The sequence below is a fragment of the Chlamydotis macqueenii genome, chromosome 1, assembly GCF_036417535.1.
Source record: "Chlamydotis macqueenii isolate bChlMac1 chromosome 1, bChlMac1.mat, whole genome shotgun sequence".
Lineage (NCBI taxonomy): Eukaryota > Metazoa > Chordata > Aves > Otidiformes > Otididae > Chlamydotis > Chlamydotis macqueenii.
Window position 1 is genome coordinate 137,131,966 of NC_141556.1, and position 26,493 is coordinate 137,158,458.

The 26,493-nt window shown below is 39.1% G+C and overlaps 1 protein-coding gene across 4 annotated transcripts in view; it reads left to right on the top strand.

The window, feature by feature from the left end:
- MID1 (midline 1) overlaps positions 1-26,493 on the top strand; it is a 186,069-nt gene that overhangs the window by 130,254 nt on the left and 29,322 nt on the right. For all 4 annotated transcript variants that reach the window (XM_086768102.1, XM_086768106.1, XM_086768113.1 and 1 more), the window contains exons 3-5: positions 4,965-5,060; positions 21,047-21,154; positions 24,252-24,400. In XM_086768102.1, coding sequence (XP_086624228.1) covers positions 4,965-5,060; positions 21,047-21,154; positions 24,252-24,400 — 353 coding nt within the window. The remainder of the gene's footprint in view (positions 1-4,964; positions 5,061-21,046; positions 21,155-24,251; positions 24,401-26,493) is intronic.

Sequence of the window (26,493 nt, forward strand, 5' to 3'; positions counted from 1 at the left end):
CTGGCCGAGTCCACTAAACAGGGGAGCAACTTCTAGCAGTTTCCTACAGAAGCTACCACCTTAGGCCCCCCCCCCACTAACAAAACCAGAACAATGCTTTAACCAGCCAAATCTGAAAATACATAATCTCTTTTTCAGTTTGACCATTTGTAAAGAGTTGATAGGAGGATGGCTGTGGTTCTTATGAAGCCTATATAATTACTTAACCTAATTTCCACTATGCAGGGCTCTGATAAGCCCAGAAGGCTCTCCAAAGTTGTTTTCTTCTTTAAACCAGGAGATAGCCTCAAAATATTAAATTTTGAGCAGTGAGCAGAAAATACAAATGTGTCCTTATATTTAACAATGGTAGGAAAATATTTTTTAATGAGGAAAATGGAATTTAAAATCTCATTGTAGCTTATAGCTATATGTTTTATCTTGTGGCCCTTTGAAATAGACATTTTGTATGGACCAGGAAAATGCCTCTGAGAAGAAGATCTTGGGGATATTGTTGTTTTCTCTGCTGTGACATAAGGCAGAAGCACACAAGTCAGAGTTTTTCTTCCTAAGAAGCTTACATTAATTTATTTTGACAGCATTTTCAACCCATATAGTAGCTTAGGACTATCTGTTTGTGCTACCTTCCTATTTTAGACAAGCGGTGCTTTGCGTGAGACTGTTGATTTGGCAAAGGGCATGGGTTCACATTTGGTTTTCATAGACTGATAGATTTAAAGGCCAGAAGAGACCATTATGATCATCTAGTCTGACCTCTCACTTCAATCAAGGCACAAGCTGCATGCAATCGTTACAGCAACAAGCTCATTAGTTCAATGTGAGGTAGACAACAGCTTAAAGAAGACATTGAGTTGCCTTCCTCTAATTTTTAGCATTAATTTTCCCAACTTCAGACTCCAGTCCCTGGATCATATCATTTTATAGGCACGCAGAGGCAAAATGAAACATCATCCTCAACTGTCCTTTTCAATTATATGCCTGTGATTTCATCCACTTGGATTTATCCCAAGATTATAGGAATATTTATGTAGTATAGTTGTCAGACCATGCTAAATGGACAGTAAGCAGTCTTTTCACTTCATACTGGATGTTGTAAAAACAATTGCAAAGTATGCATGGAGTGTCAAGATCTTGGGCTAGGTCTGCGTTGTAAGTTAGGAAGCATTCAGTCTGGCTTTTGGGTTTTGAGAGCAGTTTGCATCCACTGAGTTAACAGGTGTGAAGCCTCTTCACAAAGCAAATGCACAGCAATTATTGTCCTTCTTTTAAAAACCAACCCCTGCATTTCTAAGATGAGTTTTTAATAGACAGGTAATGATGAAAATTCACAAGTGACAAAATAAGGTAAGGAAAGGCAGGTGGAAGTGTTTAAGGAATAATGATTTGTTCTAAAAATACAGGTGTAATTTGGTAGAGGATTAGGTGAGAGGAAGGAAGATACTTAGAATAAGCTTATTCTGCTGCTCATTTTCATACGTACTTATTGTAATGTGAGAGCACACCTCCTCCAGACTTAAAACCTGGCTACAATTCAGTATTCCATGTATGCTGGTCTACAGCACTGGATCAATTTTTCACGGTGGCCAGAGCTCCAAATTTGGTGGTGAAGTTTTACACAACCTGAGAAGTTTCAGGTGTGGACGTAAAATGAGTTTGTGGCAGTTTGGAAAGTCTGAGCAAGTTAAAATACTTATGAAATTTTAAGTCTTTCTGGCCCTTTCCAGCTCCTCCTATACAGAGTAAAGAAAGAATGCAAGGCTTGAGGGCTTCTGGTATGTATTATCAAGTGGTACCAAGTCAGTGCTATGGTCCATACAGGAATGGAACAGGGGAACAAACTATAGGAAGATACCACCAAGAGAATATTTGGGTAAATATACTGCAAGAATTGATTGAGTTTTATGACCTTTAAAACTTTCAAGTGAGGCCAGTTTTAAGAGCTGCCATTCAGTACTTGCCCTAGTGAAACGGAAAAGATTGACATTAATGTCAGAAAGCAGCTGCCAGGTTCTTGCTATTTAGTAAAGCATTAATATAAACTGATGTTCTTTAGCAGAAATTTATCAGAATTCTGATATTTCTTAACTTAAAAAGACCCCAATCTCTTGCATACCAAACTGCAAGGAAACAAAATTCCAGGCTTTCCAGTTTTAAAATGACACAGTTTGAGGAGCTGGAGCACAGGAATGCATTAACTCTAGTTTTTGTAAGACAACTCACTTCTTTAGTAGTAATCCTCCATTTTCACAGTTGGGAAATGCAGAGGAAATCAAGACACCTGTGTGAAAACCATAGTAAATATTTCTGGGCTTATGTTTATCTTCACTGGATAGAAAACTTATTTGAAAATTTTGTTCTTTATCCAGGGTGTGAAAATATCCTGGATATAATAATCCATATATTATCTATGGGTAAATAAATTTGTTTCAGAGAAAAATACTTGCTCTTCATATATTAATCGCCATAGTACAAGACACTTTCAAGTTGTTGAAAATAACTGCAGTATTCCTTAACAGCTTTGAGAACATCTTTTCTTCATGGTATGTGAAGGTTCCAACTGTTAGTATTTATTGTGTCCAATAAAACGTTTCAAATTAGGCAATCCCAATCAAGAATTTACATTTTTAATTCTAATTTTTTTTGGTATGAAATATTAGAACATGCACAAAATCAATACATGGGCAATAAGAAGGTATATAAATATCGTTTCAAGATTATTTGCACATTTGGACTCCCCTTAACAAACTATTTCTTAAAGACAAGGGTTATCTGATACAGTAACTAGATACGGTATTTTGACTTTGCATGTGAGTCTTAGCTCTACAAAGGGACATCTAACAGCAGAGCAAACATGCCTTTGCAATTAAATGATCGTTCACACTGCAGCTTATGGAAATATAAGATAGGGCTCAAAGTGTTCGGTAAAGAATGGCAATTCTTGTTACTCTTTGTTTTTACGGGCTATAAAAGAAATGCAGTGTAGAAGGTATTTTTACAGCCAGAGCTTGTGATACACGATATGCATGGCTGTGCTGGGAAGAAAATGCCGAAGTTATGTACTTCAGACACTCATCACGCTTCTTGGAAGGGTTATATACGTAAAGCCATCAAAATCCTCTGCTGTCTTTAATGGAACAGGACTGACTGCTGCTCTGGTATTTGCAGCATCAGCCCTGGTAAATGCCAAAGTATGTACGGCTCAGCGATTAAATACTGCCAGCTTCATTTGTTTGTAGCCATATGCAAGAAGGAGTAAGGACACTGTGCAGTTGTGGAAAGGGAGAACAAGGGACAAAGTGTTTTAAAACAGCATGAAATAGGCAGGGAGTAACAGCGCCAGGAAACACACACGCAGACACACACATTAAATGTGTGCATGGAGGTGGGGCAGAAGGATGAGAGAAGCCAAGTGATTTAATGATAGCTGAAGGGACTTAAGCGGTGGAATAGATACATTGGGGGGAAAAGTAGTAGTAGCATGAAGAAGAGAAGCCCATTAATAAAAGATGAGGAGGCATGAAATTAATGAGAGCTCTTCAGAGACACTGCAGCCCTTGTAGGGAGAGAAGCACAGGACCCAGTTCTGGTATTCTTCTTCAGTGCTTCCTAGGTACTGGGGACTGCTGGGGGGACAAAGTACAGTTAAAAGGCAGGGATGTCAGGAATACTAAGCAAGGGACTAGCCTCACACGCTTAAATAGGTGAATAACTATGAGGAACAGCTTGTCACGCCAACAGTCCCCAGGATTTTCAAAATCAAATATATGCCCCTAAAGTTCGTGAAATAAATGAGTGCTTACAGTCAGGACTTTTTTTTTTAATGGCTTCCTTCTTTTTTTCTGCTTCTTTTTTTTTTTTTTGTGCTCAAGTTGATTCTACAGGGTTCTTTTTGTCTCTGTGGAAACTCTGCATTTCATGCAAAACCAGGACTTTTTCATGCCCATATGATTCTAGAAGATGGAATTTTATGTAAAACAGCAGCTGTCACGGGCTGTGTAGTAAAAAGCAAGGAGCTGGTAGTGTCAAGTTCCACGGTGCACCGCAGGGTCCTGGTCTCAAGGCAGCCAGACCAGGGAGCACAGCCCAGACCCCACCGCCATCACAGACCCCCTCATCCTCATGCACTTGAATTTCCTTCCTGTGGATGCGGAGAGGAGAGGGGAGGCTGAAACATTTGTCCCCAGATCTCAGTCTCACATGTGGTCAGGATGCAGCCTCAGATCTGGAAGCTGGAAAGCCCTCTGGTCTCCCACAGTTGCAGATATTTATTGCAGCCATAATCAGTTGATAAACAGAGACATCAGCCACAAGTTCTCTCTTGAGAAAAATTAGTGAAGGCACAGTCTGTGAGCAGTCTGTGCATTGTTATGCAAAGAAAGGATTTTTTTTTTAGATTTATTTATTAAAAAATATGATTCTACTGAACTAAGGAATTAAATCAATTAGATGAACCTTTCCAGCACTGTGAATCCTAAGAAGAAAGTGCTGACCCATCTATTGAGTCTGTACAAGTACAGTCCCAAAGGGGCACATGCTTGGAGACCTCAGTTCCAGCAGGCTTTTAAATTCAGATGTTAGACTGAAAGCAGGAAATAAGGAGTCAAAAAGTGTTCTCAGCCAAAATAAACCACGTTTTTAGTTAAACTTTTTTTTTGCCTCCTGTTGTTCTCCTTACTCTTTTTTTTTCCCCTAACTAAAACTAATTGCTTAATTCAGTTTTTAATAGGTCTTTATAAACTCTATTTTCTAGAACTCGCTCTTATCAAGAACTTTTCTGCTCTCTTGTCTTGCCATACTTGATACATAGACAAAACATCTAATGGTGCATATTAAAATGAAAGTCTCATGTTCATACCTGTGTAATTACAAAATTCAGATCCTGAAGATATATCCATTTTTCAACTGTTCGCCTAAATATTAAATTCTTCAAAATGCTAATGTGTTCTTTCCTTTCTTTTTGACAGCAAAATTTGGAGAGTAACCTCACCAACCTTATTAAGAGGAATACTGAACTGGAAACTCTTTTGGCGAAACTCATTCAGACCTGTCAACATGTAGAAGTGAGTACTGACCTCCATTTGAAATACTTGTAAACTTAATTACGTTCAATTCTAGCATTCAGGAACAAAAATTTTGAAGGAAAAAAAAAACCAAAACAAGTGCAAAACTAAATTAAAATAGTAAACTGATTTGGATCTTTTTCACTGATACATGGTATTCTCAAGAGAGATGACCCCCTTTACATTCCTTGCTGTCCTCTTTTAAATTACAGTATGTTTGTATGGTCTCCACCACTGTGCTCAGTACACCACTGAGCACATCACTCACTATCCAACATGTTTATCTTTTTGGGTCCTTTGTGAGGTAGAGTAGTATTTACAGCTGGAAATTTAGGTTTTTATTGGCCACTGATGATTTATTTTAATCAGAATGAAGTATCTAAATATATATCATAGAATCATAGAATCATAGAATCATAGAGTGGTTAGGGTTGGAAGGGGCCTTCAAAGGTCATCTGCAAGGAGCAGGGACATCCCCAACTAGATCAGGTTGCTCAGAGCCTCATCCAGCCTGGCCTTGAACGATTCCAGGGATGGGGCCTCCACCACCTTTCTCGGCAACCTGTTCCAGTGTTCTATAACTCGCATTGTAAAAAATTTTTTCCTAATTTCCAATCTAAATCTACCCCCCTCTATTTTAAAACCATTACTCCTCGTCCTATTGCAACAGGCCCTACTAAACAGCCTATCCCCATCTTTCTTGTAGGCCCCCTTGAGGTACTGGAAGACCGCTATCAGGTCTCCCCAGAGCCTCCTCTTCTCCAGGCTGAACAGCCCCAACTCTCTCAGCCTGTCCTGAGAGGTGCTCCAGCCCTTTTATCATCTTCGTGGCCCTCCTCTGGGCCTTCTCCAACTGGTCCATGCCCCTCTTGTGCTGGGGGCTCCAGAACTGGACACAGTACTCCAGGTAGGGTCTCACTAGGGCAGAGTAGAGGGGGAGAATCACCTTCCTCGACCTGCTGGCCACGCTCCTCTTGATGCAGCCCAGGATGCGGTTGGCCTTCTGGGCCACAAGAGCGCATTGCCTGCTCATGTTAAGTTTCTTGTCCACCAGCACTGCCAAGTCCTTCTCCTCAGGGCTGCTCTCAATCCATTCTCCGCCCAGCCTGTATTTGTGCCTGGGATTGCCATGCCCCAGGTGCAGGACCCTGGTTGAACTTCATGAGGTTGGCATGAGCCCACCTCTCCAGCCTGTCAAGGTCCCTCTGGATGGCATCCCTCCCTTCCAGCGTGTCGACAGCACCACACAACTTGGTGTCGTCGGCGAACTTGCTGAGGGTGCACTCTATTCCACTGTCCATGTCGCTGACAAAGATGTTGAACAGGGCCGGCCCCAGCACGGACCCCTGAGGGACACCACTCGTGACGGTCTCCACATGGACATTGAGCCGCTGACCACCACTCTCTGAGTGCGGCCATCCAGCCAACTCCTTATCCACCGAGTGGTCCGTCCATCAAACCCATGTCTCTCTAGAGAGAAGGATGTCATGCGGGACAGTGTCAAAAGCTTTGCACAAGTCCAGGTAGATGATGTCAGTTGCTTGTCCCTTGTCCACCGATGCCGTCACCCCGTCATAGAGGGCCACCAAATTGGTGACCTCGAAAGTCATACATGAAATATATTTATCTTCAGATGAAAAAAGATGCTTGCAGGCCTTTGAGTTGCCTCAGCTACATATTCCATATCACAGAAAATCTTTAGCAGGGAGGGACCTGAATCCATATTCTTCCCAAATCTGGGGGACTTTTTAGATGACCCCATGGGGCCTGCTGATGTACATGCAAATTAAAATAATCACAGCCACAGGAGCTGACATAGGATGAGTTCAGAGTCCAAAATGGACTCTTTTTTAGACCTTTTATAAGACCTTTTCAGTTCCTTATAGTACATTCAGATCAACAAAACCAAAACCACTATGAACAAAAAGCTTCCATATCATTAAAAACTTGCAAAATACAACATGAGTTATGCTTTCTGACAGTATATATTACACAAATATCCCCACAGCATCAAAACTTTATCACCAGTGCTTTCCTTTATGTCAATCTCAGTCATGAGTCCCAGGTGACATGTCAGATACAAAACATTATCTCCCCTCCTCCAGGTACATTGTGGCTGAGAAATACTGAAAGGCTCAACATCGTGACGCACACACGCTTGTTGACAGATATACTGGATTCATTGAGATACACCAAGTTCGTAATTTGCAGTGCTAACAGTTTCATAAGTTCTAAATTCAATTTAAGATGACATCAGAAAGTTAATGGAGGAGGAATCAGAGGAGCTGGCACAACATAAATACTGCTGATTTAGAGCGCAACGAGCTTCAGACCTCAATCACAGAGAAAAGGTATTTTCCATTGAACAGCTAATTAGTAGTCTGATTAGCAGGGAAAACTTATTTTCTCTGTGAAAAATGGTTGGGTTTTTGTTTGTGTTACAACACTGTCTTGCCAGGCTTCTACATAGGACTCTTTCACTTCTGAATGCATTGCAATTTCTGCAGCAGCCTCATTTATTCAGAGAGGGGTGCACTGTATGTTCCTAGCAGACGGGCGGTATTAATTAAAAATAGTATGCAGAAAAAGTGTTCCACTTTGAGTCTGGTTGTGTGTACGTGTGAAAGGAAGCCAGGTTTCTTCACCAGTGTTACCTGGGGAACAGCCCTGGGGAATTTGAGTGAGGAAGGTAGCCTTATCCCAGAGCTTCTGAAACACGGATATAATTTAAGAGAAAGTTAGCTGTGACATACGCTGCTGTAACACAGCCACCTGCCAGCTCTGCAGAAGGGCAATCCCTTTTTAGAGAAGCCTCTTTTTCTTCCTTATAAGGTTCCATGGAAGTTCTCCATAGGACTTATTTTCTTTCTTTTTCAGACTAAAGTTCAGTCACCTAATTAAGCCCAAGAGCAACATTTTCTTGTTGTCAATTCAAAGTCACATCTGGAAAATTTGGCATCTGCTTAAGTACCTTGTTGACTGTGGTAATGGCACATGCTGCAGAAAAAAAAAAGGGAAAAAAATCCACTCAAAAAACCAAAAGCAAACAGAACGAAACCAAACCAAGAAGAAACCAAAACAAGAAACCCCAAGACTGTTCTTCCAAAGAGATTCTCTCATCCGTTTTTCTATCTGCTCCACCTCTGTGGAGCCTCACTGACTTCATGGGGCTCAACAAAACCATGAAAGTCTCTCCACAGTATCAGACGTGAGGTGAGCGGTTTGAGTTCTTTGTATAGGCAGCAATAACGTCAGGCAGAACAACTGTAGCATCAGCTGGGATGACTGTAGGAGGTAATGAGAGACAGAGACAAGGCACGTTTTCTTCCTCTGTACATAAAGCTCAGAGCAAAACCCATGAAGCAGATGGGCCCAGGACAGCATAAGGCCTCTTCTTCATTGGTGGCCTATGTCCAAGATGGGCTAGATCTGGAAAATTTAAAATTGCTTCTCCATCTCCTCTGCAATGCTGCAATATATTACCAACTCTAAGGTTTAGTATTACAAAAAATCCAACTTGTTCAACTGGTAACAGATGCGCTGCTGTCCCTGGAGCACTGTTTTAGAAAATTTCTCTATAGACATAAAGCAATAGCAGCAAAGTTGTTAATGAATTCCTACCACATTTTATTCATCAAATTAGTCTAATTAGCATTTAAATTAGCTAAATATTAAGAAATGAGCTTCAATGAAAAACCTGGATCTAGGCCACGCTGGAAATTGGGCAAACGGGATGTGGAAGTAAACTTTAAAGCTATCTCTGTTTCTCAGAGCTGTGTGAAAACTTCAGATATGATGTGAATATCTCCAACATTAGAGAAGCTGAGGCTTAGATAGATTTTCTTAAAGTCAGTATGCTTTTTGTCTTTGTGCTTCCTTGTGACGGAAATTCATCCCGAACAAGAAACCTGAATGAAGCAAACAGTATATTGGTTGTAACATTAGTGCTACAAATTTAAAAATACAAAATATTAGGAAAAGAAAAGCTGAAGTTTCCAATGACTGTGTTAGTGTTGCCATATAAACTCAAAGGTTGAAACCAAACAGGTAGTTATTTTATAGGAAATGTTTTCGTTTTCATTTTTTGACACTATATATTACAGATAATGATGTAAGGTATCTTGTACACAATTTGTAAGCATGTAAAAATATAGATGGTGCACAGTAAAAATTGCTATTACATACCTAGATTTTCCTTACTTAACTTTAAATCATTTTAATAATGTTATTTTGATGTTGATTTAGATTTTGGGGAATTTAAAAACAGTTGAAAAAGAAAAGAAGCTTTGGGTTTCACATCTAATTTGAACCCTGAAAATCAAGGAAAGGAAATTATTATTCCTTGTGTTAAACTTAGCAAGTTTTTATTGAGGGGTATATAAAGTTTTTTAAAAGTTATGCTAATTAACACTTATTTGTAGAAATAAACACTAATATTTTTAAAGCCTTCGTCCTGTCAGCAACAACAACAAAAAAAATCAATATTACATGAAAAATTAAAAATAAATGTCTTTTTTGACTTTTGATATGGAGCAGAAGCTGATGTTTCCACAAATGAACAGCAAGCAGGCTCTGTGTCTTTTGAATAAATGAATCCTCACCAGCCAAACCAAATGTTGTTGAAGAGCCACTGTTTCTCATCAACCAAGTGAGCTGTTAATGGCTTCCCAGTAACTGGCTTCACTGCAGATGAATTATCTACCCATACATGCTTCCCATCAGGCAATTGTAACCTTATCGATAGCAAAGGCCAAATTCTAGTCTCTCTGTGTTGTAAAACTAATGTTTATTCCCTTCTGAAAAAAAGTTTTTTTTTTCACTTTTTGTTCATGTGAGCAGACAAGGACTGGTCAGGGATCTTATCTGGAAGTTGGACCTCTTCCAGACACCGGGGAGGGGGGATCTGAGGCTGCCTTTCATCACAGCAGCAGAGACATAAATCTTGCCTATTTTTAGATGGAGTTTATCAATTTATGACAGGATTTATCCTGATGAGGAACCTGATCTTGGGAGACTCGAGAAGTCTACTTCCACTCTTGCATTCCTGTAGGTGGTTCTGGGCATATCAGCAGGAAAACTTTTGTGAATAAATCAAACCAAACTTGTATTCTTTACTGATTTAAGCACAGCAGAGGTATTATTAAACATTTTATAGTATCTGAATGACTGATTTCATGTCTAATATGAAAGTATAGTCTGTGCTTATACTTAGTTTATGGTAACACTGAATTTTAAATATTCCATTTTCTCCAAGGGAACCACATTCTGAAAAGTGAACAGTTCAGACTATAACACTCCTTTCTGTCCCAAGTCTTTCTGTTTTGTTAGGAGCACCCTGGCACATTGATTTTACTTCTCTTTCAGACACATCCCTAACATGTTCTTTGTTTTACGCTCATTTTTCCATCTTCCCACTTTTCCCTCCTCTGTAATCCCGTCTGCCATTTCTTGGTTTTGCAGAAAATCCAAAGGCTGTTAATCAACAAAGTTTTGTTTTTTCTTTCTTGGAGACAATGGCAGGTCTACAACCTCATGACTTTGGCCAGGCTGCTTTCTGCAGAGCACCCTCTTACTCGGGGCAGCTCGCTGGGTTGACCCCAGTGATGCGGCTCTGCTCCTCACTCCCTTTAGTGAAGGCAGCTGTGGCTGCCTCCCCAGGTTCAGCAGGCTTGCCTGCATCAAATAATAAACTGATTCACAGGATAAAATATAGTTTTCTCTGCAAACTGAGAAAATGGCATAGAAATGGCTGCTAATCTTAAATACATTTATTTGTAGTCCTAGTTCACACCATTTGTTCATCTCATGCTATCTGTAGAAAAAATTTTTAAAAAGCATTAAAAGGCATCCTGGGGAGTTTTATCTTTAAATTCTGTGGACATTCACCCAACCAGAGAGCCCTCTAACATGTGGCTAAACTGATGTGTGGCTCTTAAAAGTCCATCAAAATCCCTGTGCGTGTCAGGAAAGCAGCTACTTGGTTTGGGAGCTATTATAAGGGGAAGATGTTTCAGGGAAAAGGAAGTAGTGTAAATATTTATGTTTTGGCATAAATTAACAGTCTAGCTAGAAGCCCTCAACCTCAGCTGAGGGAGAAGAGGCTATAGCTGGATCCAGTCCACTGAGTTAAACAAGGCTGTAGTAATTAGTTCGTAACAAATGCACTACGCAAATTGCTCATTTGAATATCTGAAAATTTCTGTAGGGGCCTTGGAGAAATCTTCCAAAACTACTGTCGTAAAATTAGGATTGACAGGCCTAGGATATGGCAATATGGGTTAATCCCTGGGTGACAGCATCCCTGTGGCCACATCTCCCTGTCTCCCGCCGTGTGCTGGAGGGGCATCAGCACGGTCATACCTGCGGTGGCCTTTGGGGACATCTCCCCTGTCTGCCCCCTGAGCCCTGCAGCACAGCCACCCTCCCTGCACGCCCACCACCCCAAGGCACTGGGGGCCACATCCTGCACTGCTGGCCTCTGACTTTTCCAGCTGTATGCAGGATTTAGCCACTCCTCAGTGGAATAAGGGAAGGATTTAATGTTGTAAGCGCTTAGGGTTTTCCCTTTGGTTTTAGTGTCACAGGTTTCTCTGACTGACAAAGTGCTGTGTCACAGCAAATTTGTTGCTTTGTCATGGTTTCCAAAGCATATGGCTTCTATGAATGTGTAAGGCTTCTGCAAACTTCTTTTAGATCCTGACATTAATTGGCATAAGGTACAAATTTGAGCATGAGCCTCTTCTGCCAGTTACTTTTTTTTCTAAGCAATTTTAGATTTTTTCCTGGACTTTTTTCTCTGGACTTTTTTCTCATCTCTTCTAGGAAACATATGATTAAACCTCTGTTATATAGTCAATACCATGAAGCTTGTCTCATCTGTTAGGCAGAAACATAATCTGAACTCAGCTGGAGGAAAAATTGGAGCAATTATCTAGGGGGGCGGGGAAAGGAAATAGGTTTTGCTTGTAGACAGCTTTATAACATCTGTATCTCAGTCCTTCTGTTTGTTTTGTTTTGTTTTCAATTCACCAAACGTCATAGGAAGCAAATTCTGGACACCGCTGCAAAATCATTTTTGGTTGTATAAAGAAGGGAAGGCATTTTCCTCTAACAATGTAACCCTCAAACTGCTGCACCCTTTGCTTTCTGTTTGTAATGGAAATGCTTAGTTTCTAGCTCACTTCTAAAGATCTGCTGCAGGCTAAATCTCAGCACAAAGTTCCCAGTCAAAAATTGTTTTTGTGTGTGTGAAAGGGTGTTTTCTGTAGACATGTTATATAACCAGCTGAAAAAAGAAGCAGTATATTGAAAGATCCTTTATTTCACTGGCACAGATACTGAACACACACACACGCGTATTGGACACATTTTCAATCCATGTAATATAGTGCAAAAGTGATAAAGAGAAGATGGCAGCACCTGGAAAATCCTGCTGTTGCCTTGTCTTGTGTGGCTGATCAAAAAGAAATTAGCTGAATGGAAAATTAAAAGTAATGAAAATTTGAATTTCTGATCAGACTTCATCTACAAGATAGCTTCTTCAAATTTTGCAACAAAATGTCTCCATCAGTTTTTATGTAAGATATATATATAGCATTTCTGTTACTTGAGGGACAGCAAAATCAAAACTGGACTGTCAGTGTGATTCCCTGAGGACGCTCAAACAACAAAGAGGCGTTGTCTGTGACAATATAAACCAGTGAGGACTCTGTTTTCACTCAGTTTCATGGTACTTACTCCTTCTTGGGATATGGAATCATTTCAGTCAAAGCCCAAGTATACTGGGGATTTCTTGTTAGGAAAATTTAGGTGGAAAGCCTGTATATAGATCCTGGCAAATGACCTTCATAGTCTTACAAAGGTGACCACCTGTAGTTTGGAATAAGGAATCTACTTTGCTGGGGTGGGTTTTTTTTTAGGTAGTAGGAAAGGGATAATAGGTTAAATAGGTGTTTACCATCACTGTGAAATATGTGGGGCAAAGAACTTGGAAAGTAGCTCCACTGAAAGCTGCTTTTTCCTCTGCCCCGGTATCTTCCATTTTTCTGAAAATGTTTGTTGAGCAGCTAAATTTATTTGCTATATTTAAGTCCTATAAGTAACTGACATTTTTTGATTCATGAAATAGGGAAATATGACTTGAAGGAAATCGGGATTTCTTAGTCTCAATAACAGACTAATTAGCAAACTTCATGATGTGCATAAAACCCTAAGGAGGAGTTTACAGCATTTTTTTCCTAAGACAGTTTTTAATGAGAGAGGGTATAAGAGACACTTTCTCCATTGGCATTATTTAGATGAAATATATGGCATGATCTACTTTTGATTTCTAATTACTTCAGTTCTACATTTAATTCCACTCTCATAAAAGTTGATTTCACTCAATGAAAATCTCAGGTAACCTTTCGTCAGAGTCTTAATTTTATATAGCATTAGAGAAAAGAGAAACTCAGAAATAAAAACTGACAAAACATGCTGCATAGCACATGGCAATAAGGAGTATTCATTCAAAGATCTGAAGCTGTATGCCCAGTAAGCCCTAGCATAATAGGCAAATATTATTTGCCTATAGAATTATTTAATTGCTTTCACAAATTGCTAATTAAATGTATAATTGGTCCTATATATATATATATAACTGCAACACTTATGCATACATTTTATGTACAGATTAGGCACATGCTGGAATATGTTATTGCACCTAAACTGTAACTTCTGGAAATTTGAGTTGCAATTATGACACCAGGTCACACAGATTATATAGAAACAAACAGCAGTGCTTGCCATTGCCTGTAAAGGCGACCAGTTCCCATTCGCTCCATCTCTCCCTCTGTCTCACATTCATACACGAGTATGTGTTCACATTCTTGTTAGACCGATACTCCTGCAAAACTTTGTCCTTAGACTAGAAAATGGTGTTTAGTTCACTGTTAATCACTGAATAACTAATGCAGCAGGTAGTATTTTTTGCCTGCAATCAGGGAATATAACTTGTCAGTCAAAATGTTGTTTCTTTTTAGAACCCTCTGTCTTTGAGACATTTACCTTTATGGGAACAAAATGCTCCTGAGTTCCTCCTTTTTCTGCCTAACAGAGACAGCTGAAGAGCAATTCGAGCAGCAAGGAGACCAAAGGCATCAGTCCTCTAGAGAGTACGTTAAACACTAGGCTAAAGACCCTGGATCCTAGATGAGAGGTTTAAGTACGGAACTATTGATAACAAGGGCACTGGCTTCATCTTCATCAAAGGACAGGCAGACCTTTGAACTTCAGTGATTGTTTCATTGGTTTTGGTTTTCTGCTCTAGATAAAACACACCAAGTGGAATATTTTGCTCAGTGTGGAACAAAGGCTTCATGTGAGCAGGTAAAACAAAATTAAAAACAAAAAAATAAGTATTGTTCAATTAAAAAAAAAAAAGAAAGAACTAACATAAAGGACAAAAATAATACCTGAAAAGAAATTATTTATACGGCCCTTTTACTGCATCTTAAAAAACCACATCCCTCTTAGGGATTTGGTTTCACAAACAGCTTAATCTGATCTTAAACCTCACTGCTGCCAAAAAGTCTCCCCACCTGTGCTTCTGCCCTCCCTGTTGTGTTTCTTGACCTGCTTCCCATCGATTTGTGCAACATGCACATCAGCCAGATGAGCTCAGCCCAGCCGTTTCCCCAGGTGGCTGCACTGGCTTCTGTGGACGAAGAGAAAACGGGGAATACCTTTTGTCTTTTTGGCAGTATGATCCCAGAGCAGTTTAACCCAGTTGGGAAACTGTGGTTTGTCTCTCTGTGTACTTTCCTTTCCCAAGAAATGGCAGCTATTGTTCCAATGTGATGCTGCTTTTTTGTTTTATAAAAACAGTGCTTGGTTCATTGAAGCAAGCCTAGTCGATGGGCTTTACAGCTGTCAGCATAAGCGTCTCTGGAGTAGCTCTTTATGAGAACTTTCCAGATCATCTGAGTTTAGGATTTTTTGTTTGTTTGTTTTTTAATGGAAATCTTATAAAAACAATTTGTTTGTTTTCCATGAAACTTCTGCTTTGGTTTGGTTTTGTTTTGTGATTAGATTGTAAATATCATTAGAAGACTGTTAAATATCTTGCTGGTTTGTTCAATAATGTGTTTCAAGGCACAGTGGAGCAAAAAACTTTAAACCAGTATTTTAATAAGTAACATGAGCATTTCAAAAAGGTTTACTTTTAGTTGAGATTGGGGCAGATAGCCTTATCAGCCTGACCCAAAGTAGTTTAGCTATCCTGGCCTGATCGATTCTTCGTTCACAAAATTCCTAGGTAGCCCGAGTAAGTTGCAGTATTTTTTTGCACTGACCTTTGTTTAACCTGCTCTGAGACTGCCTCTAAACACAGGTCTCCTGCTTAGAGATAGATGTGGAATGCAAACAAAAACAAAGCCTCTGGCACACTTGAAATGGGAGATGACCATTCTTTTTTCTCTTGCACCAATTCAGAATAAAGGAGTTGTAGATGATCCATTCAGATGGCAAGCTGGTTAATATAACATATTTCCAAAGGCGCGGTTTGTCATAATAGATAAAATCAGTTTTACACTTAGGCTAGATAAAGTCTGAAAAAGCTTTGTTCCAAGAGTTGCTTTTGCCCTACAGAAGGCTCATTGTATAACCCGTAATATCAAACAGGGATATGAAATGAAAGAACTTTGAATCCATGACTCTCATTCAGTCTAGCCATCCATAAAAAGAAAGAGAAGTGTTTTCATAAAGGTGTCTTAATCATTATCCTTTGTATTTCCATTAAATAAATCAAACATGGATGATGTTAAAATATTACTTCAAAGTATTGTGAATTCAGGCTCAAAATCTAGAGTGAAATATATGGCAATTATGTTAAAGTTGTTAAGTAGAATCATTGTAATTTCATTTTCTGATGTTTTTGTTTATTTGTGAGCATATAGTAATTCTATAACCATCAACTCAAACCCATAAAGAAAAGCTGATACTTCTTCTTCACCTGTATGGTCACAACTGCAAAGTAATAATTTTTTGAGGTATTGAGATAATTTTTAAATAGTAAAGCCAAAACTCAAATGCATACCTCACTTTCCAAAGATCAGACTCTTTCTACAACCTACTTTCTTCCCTTTTGCAGAAGTAGTGGAGGACTAGAGAATAAAAATTACTCTGATTTTGATGAATTTATCCCAGATCATAGAATCATAGAACGGTTAGGGTTGGAAGGGACCTTTAAAGGTCATCTAGTCCAACCCCCCCTGCAAGGAGCAGGGACATCTCCAACCAGATCAGGTTGCTCAGAGCCCCATCCAGCCTGGCCTTGAATGTTTCCAGGGATGGGGCATCCACCACCTCTCTGAGCAACCTGCTTCAGTGTTCCACCACCCTCATTGTAAAAAAATTTTTCTTAATATCTAATATAAATCTAGATAGTATAGTCTTAAAAAAACAGACCACCCCTAACTTAGGGTGTCTTATTTTGCTTGTCTTTTAGAAATTATTTGCTGAAAAGTCACATGTGCATTTCCACTTGTGGACAAAATTGCCTCACCCATAAGGACTCCCAGAGGGAGAGTTTTGCTCCTGCAAGGACAATTCTGCCAAGATATTAAAAAATAATTTGAATCCAGTATATGATTTGGGGAGGGGATTGTGGGTATGAATCTGTTTGCCTTTGAATTAATCAGAGAAGCTCCCCAGTAACCTTGAACCTCTAGCCATGTTGTAGTTCTGTGATTTCCCAAACATCTGCTGGGGACTTTGAAACCACCACATTCATTTTCTTATGACCTAAGCTGCGTTTAGCTCAGGTCTCTGAAGATGAAAGCCAAGGAAGCCTCTGCAGAGAGCAGAACACTTTCCAAAACAGTTCTCAGCTTGCGGAGACGGGAACAGCTGGCCTGCTCTCCCCTTTGGGCTGGGAGGGCTTGTTTTTTCCAGCTCCCTGTCAGACATGTGAGGAACCCCCATTTTTCTTTTTTTTTTCTACACCCACTCCCTGAGGCAAAGGCCAGCAGACCCTATCCATCTGTCTGGAAAACCTGGAAAGAACCCTGAAGTTTTTGGTTTTGGTTTTTGGTTTTTTTTTTTTTTTGTAAACTGTCTGTTTGAGGTCTTCAGATCTTACAGAAACAGGAATAAATTCCCCACAAAAGCAGCAGGACTAGAATCAGTCCTTGCTTGCATGTTTGCAGTAGAAAATGTCATCATTTTTGCTAAATCATAACAAGGCCACCTAGTCAGTTTTAAAACTGGTTTGTGGCATGGAAGAGGAGTTTATAAAAATGATACCAACAAAGCACAAAGCTTTAGGTTCAAAGTAGTTCTGGACATGGATTTTTTTAAGGAATTTGCTTATGCCAAAACTCAGTGTATTGATGTCAGTGAAATTTTCTACAAAATGGTGTCCCCAAGTCCAGCATAAGTTCTCAGGCAATAGATATCTCGGATTAAGGAGTGAGCATTCATCTGGAATGGAGGAAGCCCAGATTTAAGTCTGCTCTCTGCACAATTCAGAGCCTTCCACAAGCAAAGTGAACAAACGCCACAGTCTGCAGACTTTTCTAATGCAGCTCTCAGCCTCCTTTAATGAACTCCTTGGAAAGAGGGCTTGTTTTAATGCGGAAAAATGTAGAACGTAAAACCTCAAATATTTTCACCAGACAGAACTTGCATTCCTTGGCCAGCCCCAGCTGGAAGTTATTGTCAAGGTTGCTGTTCATCAAAGGATTCAAGCAGAAGGCAGAGCCTTATTCTGGTATTTCTGTAGCACCTGTACGGCAGAGCCCTGCTCCATGCCTGTGGCTCTCTGGTCTGACATATGACTCCTCAGAAACATACAAGTAAATAATATTCAATGCTAATCTCACAAATAGTCCCTTCAGGGCCACAGCTAATACGGTGCACTTAAAGTTAGGCATGTGCTCAATTATAAAGTTATTACTGAATCAGAGGCCTTGTAGGCTGAAAATTTGATTAAGGAGTATTTTAACTTGAGAAAACCCCCAAGATTTTTTTTTTCTTTCATACAAAGCTCAGACATATCAAATAATTTTGGAATATTTTTTTCACTTTTAATAAGCTTGCGCAAGATATAAAGTTGGAAATGTCTTCAAATGAAGGTTATAAAAGGGGATACTTTTCAGATTTAAAAAAAAAACCAAGAAGTCTGCAGTCAGTGTGTAAGAAATCCAAAGATTTTTTCCAAGCATTTTGTTTTTCTTAGTCTAGATTTTTTTAAGTTAAGATTTAATTAATACTTTATTATTCAAACCAACCAGAGCATTAAATGAAACAATGTTGACTTAACCTTCCTGTAACTCTATGTTTCATGACAGTTACTCCCAAGATTAATTAGATCTGCTCGACAAAATGAATTTGTGATGCAAGTGGTGACAGAAGTACCAGTTTGAGTGGAAGCCACTCAAAAATCCTGTGAAGTGCTACCATAATCAAGTGCCAAAGTCGGCTCTGGCGTGAGCAGACCTCAGTATTGACACAGAAGGAGTTGTGCCCAGGTCCAGTGAATGTGATCGTTGCCCCTGACAAAGCCCGTTTGAGATTCCCCGCTCTTTGGTGGAATTTCAGTCCATTACTGAAACTGGAGTCGGGGCTGGGGAAACATGTGCGCTGGATGGCTCATTGAAAACAGCTCCGCAGAGTTTCGAGCCAAAGTACGGTGTGTGATGGGAGGGTGTGATGCAGCCAGGGTGGTGGGATGATGAGAAGAGGGGGAATAGGAGGGACAGTGTTGATTGACTAGTTCTTCTAGGGTCCCTGAGCAGTCAGTGGAGAGACACTGGCACTGCCAGAGGGTTTGGATGAGCTGCTCCGTGATCTGTCTCTCCTCACAGACCACAGTGGGAAGCCAGGCAGAGCAAGCAGCGAATGTAAGTAGATAAATAGGCACCTAAATCTTCACAGTGGAAGTAGTTTCTACATCTTGCACCAACTGCATGCACATTTCCCCAGCACTTTCAGTACCATCGGACCCCTTCCAGAAGCAACTACATTTTCTCTTTATAATCCTGATATCTTAATTAATAATTAAGCCTGTAAAATATGCAATCAAACTTTACTTTTGTGAATGTTTGAGAAGGATATTCCAAAACCTTAATGAAATCAGGCCTTTGTAAACAAGCCCCCGCTTTGCCCAGAGGACACAATGTATTCCACATAAGAAGGTTATTTGTAAAATTGGCCCTGGTCCAAATTTTTATATGTAAGCATTTTGCTTAATCTTGATGAGCTCCATAATGTGCTTACAGGTAAATGCATGTTTAAACACATTGTTGGAATTAGAAAAAGAAAGCTGAGACAGATCAAGGGGCTCATCAGCCTGAAAAATAACCAAGGGGAGAAACATAGCTTCTTGTCACCTGGATCTGTTCCCTGCTGTTGTTCACCATTAGCTCTTACTAGCCCAATGGAAAAGGTGACATGGCTCTAGCAAAGTGCATATGGAAACACAGCTCTGAAATAACTTCTTTAAATTTTTCTTTATTCTAGATATGATTAGAACGTTTTTGCCTCTGACTCTTTACCCATACATGTAAGTTACGCATACTACTGATGGTGAGGAAGTACATTTTTCTTGTCATACAGAATGTTGACTTTTAATTGAAAAAAAAACCAGTCTCCTCCAGAAACAAAACATTTTCAGCTGAGAACCGAAACTTTTCTATTTAAAGTTTTCTTACTTTTTTTTTACAAAAAGGCAACATTTTCCATAGAAAGCTCAAATTCTTTGTGAAGGTTTGTTTTTTTTTTTGCTAAAACCAGCTTCTGTGGCTCATATATTTAGACTGTAGAAAACTACAAGATCACAGCTATTACTTTCTAGCTGATTCGTTGCTGAGGCAAAGTGGTAATAATAAAGCAGACAGCCAATACCTGTGGCTTGGTAATGTCACTTGGAAATGAAACATTAGAATCATTATTAAAGTAATCAAGACAAAGTAGAGAACATATGCCATTGCACCTTTGAGTACTTAGTACGGTTCTCCATATCATAAAGGAGATGAGATACCTGGCAAAGTTACAGAGAAGAAAAACAAGGATAATTGCAGGTATGGAACAGCTTTTATACAAGGAAAAACTGAATTGCTTAAGACTTTTCAATATAGAGAAGAATCCCTGCTAGAGGACAAAATGGTGATCTCTAAAATCAGCAGCAGCACAGAGATTGTGGATAGATATCAGTAGTTCACTGTCCTTTCCAGTAAAAGAACTTGGGGTCATCAAATGCAGCTGGAAGGAGAAAGGTTCAGATCACTCTAAAGAAGGCAGTTGTTCACTTGACTGTGAGTTAAGCTGTGGTACTCACTCCTGTAGGATGGTAGGATACTTAAAGTTTACAGGGGTTGAAGGAGAGACTAAATCCATTCACAGAAGTTAACTCTTCTGAGGATTGGGAATTATGTATAAATTGTATCTGGTTGAAGAAGACGCTGAGCTGCAAATGGTTGGAGGATGAGAAAAATATTCATGGGAATCATCATACATGCTGAAACTTCTTCCTAAGATGCTTTCCTAGCAGATGCTGGCACTAGTAGCAACGAGAGACAGGATGCTGCACTAGATGGACTGTCTGATCCAGTACTTGTGCTCTTACATGCATTAGTGTTCACTGCGGTCCTGTACATCGCTTGAATCTGTGATCTGTCAAGCCCCTCATGAAAAGCCTTCATTTCTCATAGATGTCCTCTATAACTGACATCATTCAGTACTCAAAAGACCAGATTTTTCTCACTTGACTTAGAAATACCTTATGAGTACCCATCTGCAAGTCCTACCTCCTTCAAACAAAAAATTCAGACTCATTTCAGTATTTCACAAGTCCAAGATAGGGAAAACAAAATAACACATAGATTATGTGCAGAAAGAAGAAGAAAAAAAAAAAAGCTAAAACTAACATTTTAAAAATTACAAAATTTAAATTAGAAAAAGGAAAATGTCCAAAAATATTTTTCTAATCAAACTGGTTTGCTTTGTAGGTAAATGCATCCCGCCAGGAAACCAAGCTGATGGAAGAATGTGACCAGCTTATTGAAATAATCCAGCAAAGACGACAAATAATTGGAACCAAAATCAAGGAAGGAAAGGTAAAAAATTTTCTTCTTTAGATCACAAGTAGGTCAACACTACTTCCTCATGCTTACAGCTTTTTGACCTCGGGTACTATTAATACAAATCTGTAAAAGTCCTTATGTAGTCCTGGGCTACTGCTACTTTCATGTAAAAAGGAATGAAAAATGTCAAGATTAGTGTACTAGATCTCAACAGTTTATGTGGCGTTTCTCTTACTACATGTGATTATGGTTTTTAAGGATAATCACAGAAATTATGTCACCATCAGTAAATGATAATAAAATGATACCTACTTAATGATTTCTTCACTCTATATCTGACAGTGTTTCCCCCGAAGTTTTCACTTTCACAAAGTGTCACAACATTTGGTATTGTGGCTAGCAATTATCTACATGAATGTGTTAGTCTAGATACTTTAATTATTTACTAAAATACTATCACCTAAAGAATTTGTTTCAATTATTGTCATTCTTGAGAATAGGAAATCTAACATATTTACAAATAAAAAATAAAAGAAATGCAGGAAATTCAATTGTGTGTACTTCTAATTCCTGAGGTACAATGATTATTAGCAGTAAACATATTAAGCAGGAAAAATCTCTTGTTACTCAAGTTTCAACACATTTTGCTAGCTATCTGTTAACTCAGAAACGCATTAGAGTTGAATTAATGTTCTTATTTTCTAGGTACCAGGTGTTTATTCTTTAACTGCTAAACTAACTAAGTCAAATATAAACTCTTCTTGTGTGGGAAAAGCTCAGGAAAGGAATAAAGTCAAGAGCAGGTTAAATGGTTCATGCGGCTGTCAGGATAGTCCAATTAACTTGAAATAAAAAGCCTGTAGGCAAGGGTTGACTTAAACATATTTTTGAAGCCACAGGTCCTGTACATTATGTGACAGAACCTGAATTTCCTGATGCTGTTAATGTAATGTAATTCTCTTCAAAATGGAAAAGATGGTCTTCTACACTATTGTTTCAACTGTTTCTGTATGCAGTGAGGCCAGCTGTGCTTGCAGTGAAGTAGAAAACTTTCCATTCATTTGGATTTGTGCTGTATACATGAGCTGCTTTAAAAAAATCTATTGCTTGCAAAATGGTATTCTAATGTGCATTAGAGCATGGAAGGTTTATAATACAATTGCAATTTATTTGAATATACCTGATATCAGAATCTATCATCATTCTTCTACTTTCTTCAACCAAAAGTGATAGCAATGGAGGTCCAGTTAAGATCTGGAAAGCTTTTCCCCAGATGTTGCATATGTTGAAAGATTTCAGGGGTTGAAGAGACCCATGTGAAAAGCCACAGGGAATTCTGCCCAATGTACCTTTTTTTTTAAGAGAACTTGTGGCTAAGAGTCTTTCTGAATGATAGGGCATGGCAATTTTGTCTATAGAATGGTAGTTATGGCTACAGAGCTGGAAAAACTCAGGTATAAAGTTCTAGCTATGGCTGCAAGGCTGCAGCTCCAAACACATGAGTCTGACAATGTGGTGCAACTCCATCTTTAATCTTATCTATCAAACCTATAAAATCCCACAGAGTATGTAACAGAAAAAAAAATGAAATACCAAATAGATAACATAGTTTTAGTGCAGATGTTGTTCCTGACATTGCGGGGGTGGATGGAGAGCGGGCGAGATGAGGATCTTCCTTTTAAAGTTTATCATCGGTTGTCTTATCGAAGAAGATATAAAAAAGAATCAAGCAAACAAAAAACCTACATTGTATATCAACCTCACAAATGATGACATGCCTTCTGATTGCTAAAAGCTCACAAGGTAGCATTTATTTCAGTTCATTATTTTGTTGATTGAAAGTAAATTAACAGGTGAACTACTTAATACTGCAGTGAACCTTTCCCTGGTTAGACTGTTATAGACCAAATTGTAATCTCTGCAAATGCACAGTTAGAGAAAACATCATGGCATTAGTTCATCCTAGAAGCTGATCAGATCATTCACATTATCAAAATCTTTATGCTTTCCCAACATTTTTCCCCCCTTATTGTTCGTATCTTTGAGAGAAATATCAATGTTACAAGACAAAAATAATTTGGCCAGTATTTTCTTTTTGAAAGTTTTCCAAAAGCTTTATTTTCCTATTGGTTTCTGTTGCCGGGTAAGTACACTAAGGTACCCTTATGTCTGCTTAGGATACAATTATATTTGGAATTCAACTCAGCAACTTCGTAGCTTGTGCCCTAATTGCTGAGATTGGGAATGTTATCTCGATTATAAATTTGGATATTTCTGCCAATCCACTTGGTTGTTAGTTTCCTCATTTTACATGTAACAGGGTCTTAATGTCTTTCTGAACTCTAGAATTATTTCATTTCCTTCCTATTTCTTACTCCTGTTCAAACTATGATCCTGCTGTGATAACAATGGGAAGGACTCCCAGACCTTTCAGGAACTAGAAGTTTTATTAGCCAACATTGTCTTTAAATGGAGGATTGACTGTGCCCCTCCCTAACTTTTCAGCTAATGATTACGATCACATCTACTGTGTTTATCTCTGGCACATATGTTTGCAGTAATAATAATCAGCTCTCCAGCACTACTGTGCTTTTGTCCAGTTAAAAATATCCAACAAGAAAACACCCTGTTTGACTGAAAGCACATAATGAAAAGAGCAGGCATGTAGAGTTGAAGTCTTTTTCTGTCAAGTTTTATTTTCAGATTATTTTTTAATGAAACTCACCTCAGGAATAGGAAAAAAGTAGTTAACCTGTAAGATGCCTTTAACACAGGTCTCATCACATCAGGGAAACAGTTATCTAAATAGTCCTCAGTTATCATGTAAGCAGAAAGCACCAGGAAATGACGTTTCTTCTGCTGGAAGATAGGCCAGCTGTGCTTGTTTTGGCTCTCTCCTGTTGTTTTCCATGTGGAAAATATTGAGGCAGAAAGGCTGTGCCTGTCCCCTTATTAAAAATGTTAGGTGGCTAGATGGGGCTTACCATCAAGCTAGTGTGAAAGGAGTTCTTGTCAGCAAAACCATTCATCTTAACTCCCCTTTTGCCTTCCAGCTTTGCCTCGGAAGTGCAAATGCAATCATGATTTGTGACCTTAGATATGTGACCACTTTCTTATGTTTCCACTCAAGGTGGTGAGGCTGAGAAAGCTGGCTCAGCAGATTGCAAACTGCAAACAGTGCATTGAGCGCTCAACATCCCTCATCTCTCAGGCTGAACAGTCACTGAAGGAGAACGATCACGCTCGCTTCCTGCAAACTGCTAAAAATATCACTGAAAGGTAAAGAAGATGTTCCTCTCAATAAACAGAAAAACCTCAGTTTAAGGCAGATGGGTTGTCATAGTTGCCGTATTGTCTTTTCCCAATACAGATGTGGTCAGAGGCAGGGGGTTAATTGACACGTTCTCCCAAAACACCATTTTGTGCTGTACTAGAGTGGTAAGGACCTAATTGTAATGCTAAATCAAAACATGCAGCCAAAAAAGGGTGTGAAATTAAGAGAAGAGTAATAGCATGCAGAAATGAAGGAGGTGGCATGGTTGCCAAGCAGATGTCTGGTGCTAAACACACTAAAGAAGTAGGTTTCTGGAGGCTGGGATTCATGCTTGGTGAAAAAATCTGAGATTGAGAAAGAAATCAGGCAGTGACAACATTCCTTAGAAGAAATTTGGAATGATCTTAATGGATTCATATTCTTCACAAAATGACAAGCAGCAAGGTAACAAAATGTGTAACTTTGGGAACCTGCAATATGCATCTCTGAGGCAGCCTACTCAAAGAGTTAGAGATTCAACAGCCTGGGAAGTTATGACAGCTGCTGTGTTGGGTCCCTGAGTGCATGGAATTTCTACTGGTTCTAGGATCCTAGCTCCTCCTCATTGTTCCAAATATATCAAGAACTCAAACACAAGGGAGTGAGTCTTTCCAGAAAATTGTGCTGTCAGAAAATTTGGTCTGGTTTTCAGTGCAATGCTGTGAATGCTGAAACATTCCCACTGAATTTCAGCAGCATTTTCTCATGAAAAAAAGTTCTACTGGAATTATCAGCTGCTTAGCCATCAGTCAGAGAAACAAAAAAAAAAAAAAAAAGAAAAAGGGAGAATGTATCTGGACAATGAAAAAGAAAGCTATAAAAAGTATGCTAATTTATTCAGCTATTTTTTAATCTGTGCATTCAAATTATATCTTCACATTGTCCATCCAATTTTCACTGAATACAGAGCATGAAATTCCATGCTCTTATTATTTATTTCTTTAAATCTATCACTTACTCTGGAGTGCTGTATGCAAATGCTCTGAATATCAGGCTTCACCAAAGCTATTTAAACAGTTTATAAATAAGCCAGCAACACTGGGTCGCTCATTACAGGTTCAGAGAACTGAAAATCTGTTGAGAAAGACAAGGCAAGGCAAGACAACACAATGGATTACATTTTCTCTGTTAGACTCGGACTCTGGTTTGTATTCTGTCACCAAGCTGTATCATGGCACTTCTTTTTCCCCGCTGAAGCTGATAATAAAACTACCACATGAGTATCATGAGTAAAAAGCTGAAGGTGAGGGTCTGACCTTTTATCAGTTCGGAACAAGCAGTAGGGCAGAAAGATGTGGCGACACAAAACTTTTTGACTGGCTACCAGAGAATATTCAGAGAAGCATGAACTTGTAAGCATGAACAGTTGCACCATAAATGCAGTCACAGGAGAGACAGTCAGAGAGCAGAAATGAGACCAGCTGACATATGTGCCCAATCAAATCTACTTCTTCTATCACAGATTGCTGTCTATAATGAGATGGCAGTGAACACCCTGAAAATCAGAGAATCGTTTCAAGCAGTGAATAAAGCTGTGGGGAAAAAAACCACCAAGTGCTTGCAGACAAATTGCAAGTGGAAAAAGAGACTAAATCTGATTGATAAATTATTCCCCACAAGTAACTCTCTTAGTTCTCATGTGGTGAGCAATATTTTATTTATTTCTAGGCTGCTTATGTAAGAGTCTCACCAGGGCCTTGAGCTCCAGCAGCTAAAATAGTCTCCTGAAATTATGATCATTGCATTTCTTCATGCACATATTTCAGAGTAATTGCAGGAGAATATTCTCTGTTGTAAGCACAACAGGTAACTATGTATAGCAAAGACATTACACACACTACAATGATTTGGGTCGTACATTATTTACAGTGGGTGAAATGCATTTATCCTAGAAAACCCCTTTCCAACCACATACAGTGTCAGAGCAGGCAGTAGATGAAATTCAGTCCTCTGAACCTCATATGGTGACATGGTATTTGAACCTGCGAACTGCTGAGCTCACTGAAAACTGACTTTAGCACACATACTCACAGTTCACCTTATGCCTAGCCGCAAACAA